Source organism: Lissotriton vulgaris, chromosome 7 (assembly GCF_964263255.1).
Source record: "Lissotriton vulgaris chromosome 7, aLisVul1.2, whole genome shotgun sequence".
Taxonomy (NCBI): Eukaryota; Metazoa; Chordata; class Amphibia; order Caudata; family Salamandridae; genus Lissotriton; species Lissotriton vulgaris.
The window spans coordinates 1,347,289,353-1,347,302,204 of NC_141695.1; the positions used below are offsets into that span (position 1 = coordinate 1,347,289,353).

General features: G+C 42.8%; 1 protein-coding gene across 1 annotated transcript in view; it reads left to right on the forward strand.

Annotated features, from left to right (window-relative positions):
* The window catches only part of LOC147703664 (putative DBH-like monooxygenase protein 2), a 531,825-nt gene that overhangs the window by 386,056 nt on the left and 132,917 nt on the right, over positions 1 to 12,852 (forward strand). The window contains exon 8 of the mRNA XM_086932001.1: positions 6,684 to 6,772. Within this exon, the coding sequence (XP_086788127.1) occupies positions 6,684 to 6,772 (89 nt within the window). The remainder of the gene's footprint in view (positions 1 to 6,683; positions 6,773 to 12,852) is intronic.

Genomic DNA, 12,852 nt, shown 5'->3' on the forward strand with positions numbered 1-12,852 from the left:
AAGGAGAGAACTCTGGGTAGTTCTCAAGTTTAGGTGGAAAGCAGCCCCTGTTAGAGCACTCTCAACACCAGCGACACTGTAGATCTGCTCACCTCAAATGTCTGTTTTTCTATCAAAGTTTTTAAGCATAGGATTAGCACAGTGCTATCCTCGCCGAGATAGAAAATCACAAAGTCTTTTGCAATTCATACAGCAAAGTCTTTAAGCATAGGACTAGTACATTGCTACCCTTGCCGAGCTGTAAAATTTTTCCTATGGGATTTCTGAAAATTCTATGTCGAATAACTTTGGTGTTTGTGGACGGAATTGGCTGAAATTGTTAGGAAAATGGCACATTTTGTTTCTGAGCAGCCCCTGAAAATTTGGGGGGGTTTCGTCAAGGGGGGACCGAGAAAAAAGGGGGGTCCCAAAACGCATTTTTCCCATTCATTTTTCTATAGGGCGGTTGGAATCACTTTTAGCTCGAACGGCTGAATGGATTTACACGAAACTTTGAAAATTGTAGATATGGTTTGCCCGACGTGCCTTTGCTATGTCTTAATATATGTGCCCCAGTGGATTTTGAGAAATTAACGTTTTAAAAAACAGATATATCTGTGACAGCATCCCAGCTAGCGTCCCGGTTCGCGTACCTGACACGTAACGGAACTTCGCGAGGAGAAGCGGATTGGCTCCCCGGTGACTGTGAACATTCTAAACAGTCCGGAGCGGCCGCCATCTTGTGTCTCGGTAGGAATGAGACAGAAGAGGCGGCAAAAACAAAGGGGGAAATGAGCATAAGGGTGCAGAGTACATCCTCCCTGACCCCCTAGGTTTGATGAGGGGGCTTTAAAAGGGCCCGCGGGGCAAAAAAAAAAAAATTTTATTATTGTTTTTTTTGCGGGGGGAGCGCTCGGTACGCACACCGGGAAGCGGTCCGGGGAGCGTAATATAGGGAAAATAGAATGAAAGAATGTTCAAATAATGTATGTATATTGATTGTTCTTTTGTTTTAATTTTTATTTATTTAAGTACCAACATGTAGGTACCAATGCAGAGTCTAAAAATAAAAATACACCGTTTCCTTTGTAGATATCTTGCATGTTGTTTCAGAAGTTATTGTGGTATATGGAATTCATAGCATAGTCTGTGAGGAAAGCAGAAAGAATATGGAGGCAGGAGATGAAAAAGAGATGTTAAATACACATTGGAGATAAAATAGTGGGAGAAAGGAAGTAACTATGAGCAAACTTACTATGTTACACAAAAAAGTTGCACAGTATATTTGAAGTCTGACTTTACATTATAATCAATTTGGTACTAGTTTAAAAAATACATATAAAAATGAATAATGTCTCTAACAATTTTTGAATTATTAAATATAAATTTCTTTCTCAGATTCGTTTTCAAAATTTAAAAGAACTTCTAATATTTGATTGTCAGAAATGTCCTCATTTTCAATCAGGCAATCTACTGATTCTACACATTGAAGAAGTTCAAAGTCCTGTGATTCATCCATGAATTTTCTAAGTCATTGGGTTCAATATCTGTATCTTTGTTGCTTTCCAGAAAAATTTTGATGGTATTTTTTTGCTCTCCTTCCATTTTTGTGCTGTAATTTGAATTTTAAAAAAATATATCAGTAGAGATAGGGCACTGTTGGGTTTAAGTTCAGACAGGTAGTTTTTTTTTTAACAGTGATTTTATCTTTGGGCAGTGTATGGTATCAGAGTGGAAGTAAAAATATAAAAAAGTGTATGTGATAAAGCCTAAGTAAATTCATAATTATACAAGACAAGCCTAACTCCATCCATAACTATAACAGAGAAGTCTATCTCAATCTATAACTATTACAGAGGGATAGTATATAACTTTCAGAAAATGTTTTCTTAATTAACTTAAAGTGCACAACATACTTCAGTTTTTAAAATAACATCTTACCTTTCAAAAAGAAGTTTAAGTTGTCAGTTGAAATGCACTTGAAATGTACTTCAGGAAGTAGTAGTCAAAATGGCTGTGTTTCTCTCTCTTTCTTTATATATTCAGGTACATAACCAATCAAATGTCATGAAATAATAGAAGACAATGAAAGTAGCATTTTAATTGGTTGTCAATTCTAACACTTCATAAGTGTTTTTGTTAGGTAATTTACCTCAGGATATTTAGTCAGGCCTACAGCATAATTTTCTCAATGGAATTCCATCAAATTTGGGTAAATGGTAGGGACTGCTATGTAGTAGGGCCTATTCTATATTTGATGAAAGTGTCTCTAGTGGTTTTTCTGTAAATTACTTTCCCACCTTTTTTTAGCGAGCGCTCACCGGTGCGCGCCCCGGTACGCGAACCGGCAGCGTTACGGGAGTCCTCCATTTTGTGTATCGGTAGAATTGAGACACAAGATGGAGGACAAACAATGTTTGGAATGGGTAGAAGGGGGCACGGTAGACACTTCCTGACCCTCTAGGTTTTCTGCGGGGGGCTTAGGACGCTGATATAGGCAAAAAAAAAAAACAATCGCGTGGGATGCGCCGGGTACGCGCACCGGTAAGCGAACCGGGGAGCATACTTGGGTAAAAAAAAAAAATAAATTAGAAAAAGATAAAAGTTTTGAATGATCAGAGGTAGGGAAGCAATGAAAAGAGCTATTGGGTTCTGTGGCTAATTAAGGTACTTACAAGTAGGTTCCAATGCACAGTTTTAAATTCAGGAGGAATATTCTATTCCCCTCATCGGAGAAGTGCACACCATCTCCTCTGTAGATGTCTTGCATGTTGTAACGCAAGTTATTGTTGTATATTAAACCCATTGTAAATTCTCTCATGTAAGCAGAAACAGATTTATTCACATGTTTCCGTGCTTTCTCAAATTGTGGAAAAAATTGGTTGGACCACTTCCATTTCTGTTATTGGCATATATTGGAATATACCAAGGCAGTTTGGGGAAAAAGTGTCATCAATTGATGAAAGGTGTCCTTTAAAAGCATTTCCAGACCAACCCCAGTCATAGTCCCAAAATCAATTCCACCACAGTGCACTATTAAGAGGTTAGGGTTTGGCAGATGCATCAAAAAATTATATTACAAACTTATAAAATATATTTTTCATTTAAAAGAATAATACATTTAACAGTTTCTGATATTTGCAATAAAAAAAACATTGAAATTCACTGAAAAACCATAGGTTATAGACCATATATAGTTAGGAATTAGCATTTACAAAACCTTGAAAATTCACTGAAAAAAACCATAGGTTATAGACCATATATAGTTAGGGATTAGCATTTACAAAACCTTAATTTACTCACACAAAACCATTGAAATTCGCATATATAGTTAGTTGCACTAACTATATATCGCACACCCGCAATCCACTGCTGATGATGTGACATATTACATCATTCATGACATGGTCAGTGACATCACTGATGACATCACTGATGACAACTCAAATGACATCACTGACAACATCACTGATGACATCATTCATGTGATAATACGATGAACCTCTTCAGACTCTAATATAACCTTAGATACACTCAGTGTAAACAGACACTCACAGATTGTCACTCATCCATGGAGTTACTCATACACCTAGTCAGTCATGCAAAGAATCAATCACACCTCCATTTCCTCAACTATACAGTTATACACACCTTACTTATTCAAACATATTCTAACACATATTTACTCTCTTATACAATCACTGATACAAGTTTTCAATGATCCATGCAGCCACTCACACATTCACTGGCTCTTATACACAGTAATGTATATGTCAGCTCTCACATGTACTGTGTTTTACATATGCACTTACTTTGACAACTCACCAATACACTCATGCACACAGTCAACCACCCATACAGCTGTTTCCACATGTAGTTTTGAACCCATACATCTAGTGAATCAACTGTTCACACATCTATGCACAGAGTCACACACCTCCCAGCCACCCACACACACACTCACTCTCCCATACATATACTTAGGCAACCAATCAATAACCTATATAGTTACTCATATAGCTACTGATCAACACATGCAGCAGTTTACAGAACAACAGATATAATGATGCACAAATTAAGACAGTTTAGTCACTAACCCATGCACTCAGTGAGACACATTTAATCACTCTCTCATACAGTCAGTCATGCACCTACTAAATCCTTCATCCAGAAACTTATACATCTACTCATTCTTCAATATGTAAGACATATTTTAACTTTACAGAAACATACAGTCACTGGATGATGTCATCAGTAATGTAATTTGAGTTGTCATCAGTGATGTCATCAGTGATGTCACTGACCATGTCATGAATGATGTAATATGTGACATCATCAGCAGTGGATTGCGGGTGCGCGCTATATAGTTAGTGCAACTAACTATATATGCGAATTTCAATGGTTTTGTGTGAGTAAATTAAGGTTTTTTAAATGCTATATATGGTCAATAACCTATGGTTTTTTCAGTGAATATATATATATATATATATATATATATATATATATATATATATATATATATATATATATATATATATATATATATATATATAGTTAGATAGATAGATAGATAGATAGATAGATAGATAGATAGATAGATAGATAGATAGATAGATAGATAGATAGATAGATAGATAGATAGATAGATAGATAGATAGATAGATAGATAGATAGATAGATAGATGGATAGATATAGGAACTGCTGGCAACTGATTGCCAACACTGCCAGGCTATTGTGGCTGGGGGGGGGGGTTGATCAGGATGCTGTAGGATTCAGAAGGAACATAGCTTCAAAGTTTTCAGACAGCTTACGTGTGACAATTTTATTGTTCCTCTATGCATATGAGTGACATTTTACTGCCAAAAGTGTGACACCTTGGGTGAGTTAAAGCTGTGACCAGTAATTAGTTACCTCTCGGTCAGTGTAATGCTATTGCATACGGATGTATTACAAAGCAATGAACCTACCCCAATTATCAGCCAGGCCATTTGAAGTTTCCAGTGCTTGTTAGCAGTATCAACCAAACCAAACCAAACCATGAGTAATAACATCCTAACCCGATAAGAACCGCCACTGCTTTAAAACTGAGTGAGTAAACAGAAGTAATTTAAACAACTGCTATTTACCTCGTTTTTGAAAGCACAGAGTCTTTCTGCTGCCTGCTGTACAGCTACAACGCAGTCGGTCGGTGCAAGTGTTAATTCAAGAGAGCAGCACCTGAAGGCTCAGGTTTGGAAACAGTGAGCCTTCTGATAGTGGACATGGGCTCCCTGTTAGAAGTTGACAGGCTGGTGAGCTGTGGAGGCACATGGCCAGCCAGGGACCTATGTGAGCTTCAGGATATTACTTGCACAAGGCACGGGCAGGCTTCACAGGTGAAATGTTATTTTTAATGTCTTGACGCTGTCCACTGCTCTGTGTGCTGTGCCTGCCGGTGCCTATGCTGCCTGTTGGACTACCTGCCTGCTATCAGCAGCAGAGTCTACACACAGTGTTTGTGCTCGCCATCGAGCCTCAGTGTGTGGACGGGCGCAGCAGCAGCAAAGCAATGGGCATGGAGTTTGCCACCAGCCGATGAAACAATGGGCCCACCTGAAAACAACAAGGGCAACTTAATGTGCCGGATCCAAGTGGTTGCTGAACCCAGCGCTTCAATGCTATGTGTTTATTTGTTCATACAGTGGCCCTATGCTTCCCTTCAAGGTACAAAAAGTTTGTGGACGGCCACCATTGATTTTGGTAGCCGCCCACCAAGCTTTTAACATGTTTTGTTTTTCAATAAAAACTCCCAATATGGGAGATTTTTTTAAAACAAAAAACAAATGATCTCCTCACCCTAGGAGTTTTCTTCCAGAGCAGGAGGATCATTGTTGTTTCCTGCCACTGATCACCAGGTTTTTATTGGTGTGATGGACAGAAAGAAACAGGACATCACCCTGTCCTCCCTAAATATGACGGACAGTGTAATACCCTTCCTCCTTTGGACAGATGGAGAAGGGGGTGTAGAGGGAAGCTTTATGTTGATGAAGCCAACAGGTGCATTGGTGAAAGAAAGCTCATAATTCACCTGTTTTTCATGAGGTGGTTGGACAGAGAGCTTGGCGAACATGGTACTCAACTTCATTTGCCAGAGTACTCTGTCCACCAAACTCTAAATTGTCCCCATAGTGTAAACACATATTGATGATACGAAACATAAAAAAGGATAAAGAATGGAAAGGGAAAAAGATTGATAATGTAAAGTATTGTCTCCAAACCCTGGCACTGAAGTGCAAATCTCCTTAGGCAGATGTTCACACCTGATCAGGTGAAATGTAGTCACATACAGGGCAAGGGAGTCAATAACTGAAGTTGGCAAACCCAATGCACTATACTGTATGCTCTGGTGGCTGGAAGCAAAAATGTGAATGACATTTGAACATGATTGAAGAGGGTTGGCTGAAAGCCATTCATTTACGTACATATGTACGTTTGATTATTTTATTTTGTGAATTGCATAACAGCTAAAACTGTATCTAGGCCATACCTAAAAATAAATTTTAGTCAAAATATCAAGAGTGCTATACAGGATTTTTAATTGTAAACTGCACAGGGAAATGATCGTCAGTCGACTCCTAGTGAAGACCTTGCTTCTTTGTAGGTGTGTCTCAGTAATAAGACCTCACCACCTCACCTCCTCTTCTCTCTCTCTTTACATCTACAGAAGAGTCCCAACGTGACAGAGTTGCAGGTCTTCGCTGCAATACTCCACACGCACCTGGCAGGTCGAGCTGTCCAAGTCGCCCACTTCAGGTGTGTAAATGTTGGCCCGGCGAATGTGGAAAACTCAGCGACTGTGCAGCCAAGGGGCAAGTGGCCAGTCTATGCAGATGCAGAGGTGCTTTCTTTCCATACCTATGACATCTAAATAAACCTTATTGTAAGAAAATTGCTTAATAGGGAGATTGTGACTCCTACTCTAAGGAAGCCCCTCTTTTTGTATGGTCACCCCTAAAGTTTTGAACAGATGTTCTGCTTTTTTGACTGAGAATGCACTGATGCCTGCTATCCTGACCTCAGTGCCAGTGCCCAAACCCTTAAAACATGTATGTTTGATTGATTGAACCATAACCATTTGACACAAGCTCACTTACTACCAAGTCCTACTACATAGTACCAGAGATACCCAGGGCATGTAAGTTAGAATGTACCTTCAGGGACTGCAGCACGTATTGTTTTATCCTGAGTCGGACACAGTAAAACATGGCTACAAGTCAGCTACTGCAGGCTGGAAGGGCAGTGTACAACAGCTAACATGAATTTGCCATTTTAATCAATGACAAAGCCCAAACTCCCTTTTAATATGTTTAAGTCACTCCTATAGCAGGCCTATCTAGTAGTAGGGCAGAGTGCAGCATATTACAAAAGTAGAACTTGGGTTTCACATATTCTGGAAGTAAAATCCTACAAATGTTGTTTTTACTGGGAGGGACCTGTGTTGCTCCATTGGTGAGTGCAGAGTTACACACTGGCCATATTAGCTAGCTGACCTCTCCATGGGAATACCATACCAAAGTTCACAGCATAGGGCCACAAATGACGCCTGCGCGGTCTAGTTGGTAGCTCAGATAGCTGGATCGTCGCTCTTCGCCGATGTCCAGCCCAAATACCATGACCTGACACTTAAAAGTTGCAAGCGAGTCTGCTGGACCTGAGAAATTCATCGAAGTACAGTTTGGTCACCCAGAAGGAGAGATACAGACAAAAGAAGGAAACCACTGAGCTAGTTGTGCCAGGGGGCTGGTAGGCCAGTGGTGACTCGATTTCAACGACCCGCAGAGGGTTTTGAGGCCAGAATTACTTTACCAGGACTGTGGACTGATGAGTAGCCCTGGGAAGACCTCAACAACTGCACAGCATTCTTGAACATTTTCAGGATCATGTATCACTTGCATCATGACCAATCCATAGAAGTCATGGGCAAGGGGCCACTGACACCGCAACAGGACTGAAGACTGTCTTTCTTGAGGGGGTAACTGTTTTGTTGGACTCTGATTGTCCCCTTGACTGGCTCCCTTCCAGAGCTAGTCACCTAGAGTAACTCTAAGTAACATCATACCAACTTCGAAAAGTTTCTCTTGAAAAGTTTTCTAAGTGTCAAATTTAGTGAATTTGTTAATGCTTGTTAGAGGTTAATTGAAAAATCCTGATTTATTATTTCTTGTAAAATCTATATCTCCGGAACCCTCTGGTGGATCTGTTTTGCTTTGGTGTCCATAAAGTCATAAAAATTTTGTTTTTTTTCCCTTTTATTTGTTGCCCTGGGAGAAGAGCCAGGCCCAGATGGCATCCCTGCTGATATTTTCAAACCCAATGTTGACCTATGAGTGCCACTGTTAATTACCCTTTTAAAACAATATGTGGCGGGCCATATCCCTGACTCATTGGGGTCAGCTATAATTTTCCAAATATAAAAAAAGGTGATAGGGCCTCTCTGTCATGTTGCAAGCAAATCTCCCTGCTCAATTCTAGTGTGAAGATCTTAGGGAGGGTGCTTCTGTCACATCTGGAAACTGGGGCTGGAGAAAATAAGATTGTGCCCAATGTTCCATTTGGCTTCAGACCAGGTATTGGGACAGTAGACCAATGTTCATATTTTTTTATGATAGCGGGGAAACTACTTCCAAAATTAGAACCACACGGGGCATGAGACAAGGGTGCATTTTAGCTCCTTTTCTTTTCCTTCTTTACATAAACGTGATCTCTAAACATTTGTATAAAGTAGAAAAGGACTACAATGAATAGGGGGCAATCCATTCTAATTTTTCTGTACACAGATGATGCCATATTCATTGCCTGTGCAGCAAATGACCTGGAGGTCTGACTGGAGTCCTTCTCTATTTATATGGAAGATTTGGATCTAAAAGTGAACCATCACAAATCATTTATTATGACCTGCGGGCGCGTAAACATTAGGTTAAAAACATTGGTCATGGGGGAAACTCACAAAGAGAACATGAAAGATTTAAAATTTTTGCGGATCCTTTTTAGTTTGCCTCTTAAATGAAATTCTGTTTAACTGAAAAGTCCCAGTAACTCAGCAGGAACATCGAAGAAATGGTTAGATTAGGGCATAGATCAGGAAAAACACCTATCATGGAGCTGATCAATTCATATGAAAGCAAATGCATTTCAGCTGGGTTATATGGAGCAGGTTTGTGGGGCTATACACATGTGAAAATCCTTCAAAGCAGAAAAAACAATTTGAACATAGGCTCCTTGCAGTTTCCCTTGTTTTGCCATGAGGATTAGGCCTTCCACATTTGGAGGACCTGGTGGGTCTTGCCCACCTATGTTGTGGATTAAAACCGGGGGCACCCCAGAAGCAGATCTGGTCAGACCCTGTATTTCTGATTGCATTTCTTTGGATGCGGTTGACTGGATTCCTTGGCTTTTATACCTAAAGAAAACTTTCCTGGCAATAGGCCTGAAAGATCTGTTCGAAAACCCTCATGCGATCACCCAATGATGTCAGGAGGAAGTTAAACAATGTTTTCTTAACGATTGTACGGCTTTGAGGTTGCAAAGGCCTCAGGCTTTGGTGTCAGTCGCAAGATATGCCATGGCTTTAACCACATGTAATCTAGAACCCTATCTATTCTGGATTACAAAACCCACCTCCTGCTGCTATTTTAAATTTGCTTAGGTTAAGTATTGTATGTAAATTTTGAGGTCCCTTCGGTTTGAGGTCACCTTCGTTGTGCAATGTGTTTGGCCATTGCAATAACATCACAAATCAAAGCACTTAGCACTTTATAATGTTCTGCCCTCTAGATACTGAGCCTAGACGCTCTTTTTAGGTTTCCGTTTTTGCACAGATCACAGCTGGGATAGAACCAGGAAGCCCTGGTATTTTTGCAGAAACCTTGTACAATAGAGGTCTGTTATGCAGTTTTAAACTTTATTAGAGGAGCATAGGTAGTTAGGAAAAGGTAGTATGATTGTATTACCAATTCTGTTACTAGGTTGCATTACCTTCTTCATGAACTGTGTACCCACAACTGCGATGCTTCTTTCATTCTCTTTATTGTATCTGTATATTGTCCTATTTATATATGTTTGCTGACTTTTATTGCTTTTGCTGAATAAAGATTTGAATGAGTGAATCTATTTTGATGAACTGGGGTCAAGTTTATTACTTCTTTACTTGTTTTGGCGCTGTTTAAATACTTTACACGTATTCCTTTGTGTAAGCCTGATTGCTCAGAGCCATAGCTACTCAATGTCGATCTACAGTAATAAAGGGGTTGGTAGTGTATTACATGGTGAGGTCACACAACCACACCATATAATACACCCCATTCCTCTCACCTAATCAAGTAATAGGATCCAAACACCAGTAAGGTGCATCACACAGTTTCAACCATTCAAACTAGGGCTTAAGCACTGAAAGCTATAGCACAGAGCAGAGAGGCTAATTTGAGAATATTTGCAAAGTATTTAGCAACACTAAAACACAAAAAACACAACTCGCTGAGAAATCCCACAAAAAAATTGAAGGAAAATGAAATAAGGAACAGGACACCAAAGTGACAAAAATCGAAGAAAGGAAACCAGAACCATGAAGTTTTAAAGTTTTAGGTTTAAAGTATTTTATTAAGGCATAAAAAACACGGGGAGGGGAGCAGGAGGTCAGGCAAACATACAATACAAGAAGCAAAACGTTGCAGCGAGTCAGAAGAAGAAGAGGGAGGCAGGGTGCCCCAGAGGGTAACAAGGCAAAAAACATAAGGCAGTAAGGCACTGTAAACAACCCCCCGTAGGCCCCCACTCCCTAGGCAAGGCCAAGCCAGAATAGCACTCTGCGACATAGCAAAAGAGAAGCATACCATACCACCAGCCCCTCGACCCCAGAAAAGGAGAAAAAAGAAAAGCAAGGAGGAAAGAAAAGAAAATAACACCCCAACATCCCCGTCCGAAAAGCAGCATTAGAAGCATATAACCCCACTTCCCACCCCCAGCCCCCGGTCCCCAATCCGTACAATCACTCCGCCGCTGGCGCCGGCGGTGTCAGCCTAAGGAGGCGCAAGTACCGTGGGCACGTTAGCTCGCGAAATTCCGTGGACAGCAGTGCCAAAAAGGGATGCCAGAGCTCCTCAAACTGGTCAACATTCCCAGCCACCGTTAGCGATATCTTCTCCATACCCAGTACCTGCCAGAGCCTATGCAACCAACCAGTGATAGAGGGGGCAGTGGGGGTGCGCCAAAGGACAAGTATGTTCTGAACGGCTGAGCCTAGCGCAATCGCAATCTGCCTGCCCCTGCGGGATTTCAGCGGGTACATCAAGTCATTGGGGAGGCCAAGCAAGACATACGCGGGGAAGCGCGGGAGCTCAATCTCAAAATGCCTATCCACCTCATCTAAGACTTCCTTCCAGTAGGCCGACAGCACCGGGCACTCCCAGAGAATGTGCGTGAGGGTGCCCTCCTGCCCGCAGCCGCGCCAACAACCCTTATCGCCTAGTTTGCGCATCTCGTAGAGCCGCTCCGGGGTGTAGTACCAATAGGTGGACACTTTAGTGAAGGTTTCCGTCAGCCCAGTGTGGTACGCAGAGTGCCTCGCCCGATACGCAATCTTGTCCCATTCCTTGTGGCTCAGGGTCCTGCCCAGTTCCCTGTGCCAGCGCTCCCTCCCTGGGTTATGGTAGTGAAACGGCGGGGGTTGGAGAAATTTATACAAATCAGTGATGAGTTTGGCATCCGAGGCCCGGGTCACCAACCATCGCTCATAGGGCGTAATTGTACGGGCGGCGACGTCACGCACTGAGGGTTGAAGAGCCCAGTGGCGGACTTGCATGTAACGCAGTCTATCCCCCTCCGTCAGGCCAAACTCCTGTCGGAGCTGCTGGAAGGGGAGCACGCCCTCCGGCCCGTAGATCTGGAAAAGCGCTCTACATCCCGCACTCACCCAGTGGGAAAAGGCCCCCGGCTCCAGGCCCGGAGTGAAGTCCGGGTTGTCAGCAATGGGAGAGAACGGCGACGGAAAAGTGGTGAGCTCCCGTAGCTCACACACCGCGTCCCACACTCTTAGCGGGACCCGGGTGATAAAGGAGGCGTAGAGATTAGGCGGGCGGTGAACGCGCCGTAGGAACGGGACCTCCTGGAGGGTACGGCCCGCAACTGCCTGGTCTTGAAAGAGCCAGTGTTTGTCCGACTCCCACCGGCTCCACTCCACCAGGTACCGGAGCTGCGCCTCCTGAAAGTACTTCCGGAGGTCCGGGACCCCGAGACCTCCCGCCTCCGGGGCAAGCATGGAGAGGACCCGCTTCATCCGAGGCTTACGGCCTTGCCACACAAAGCGGGAGATGTCTGCCTGCGCCTGCCGTATCCAGCCCACGGGGGGCTGAAGAGGTAGAGCGCGGAAAAGATACAGGATCTGGGGCAGTATCGTCATCTTCACCGCCGCAATACGGCCCAGCCACGAGAGTAGGCCCTTGTTCCATCGGCCGAGTTCCTCCTTTATCTTTTTGCCTAGAGAGGAGTAGTTAGCTGCGACCATGGCAGGCAGGGTGGGAGCAAGCAAAATGCCCAAGTAAGGCACCGTGGAGGAGGACCACTGCAAAGGGAAAAGACTTTGAAGGTCCCGTCTGGTGTCGGCAGAGAGCGACACATCCAGTGCAGCCGACTTAGTCATGTTCATTTTAAAGCCCGCAACGCGGGCAAAAGCGTCCAGCTCCTGGACACAGGCAGGGAGCGACCGCCTGGGGTCATCTAGGGTCAACAAGACATCGTCCGCGTATAGGCTGACAGTGTGTGTGTATTGCCCCATCTTCACCCCAATAGCGTCCGGGTTGTCGCGGATCCTCTGCGCAAACGGCTCCATATAAAGGGCG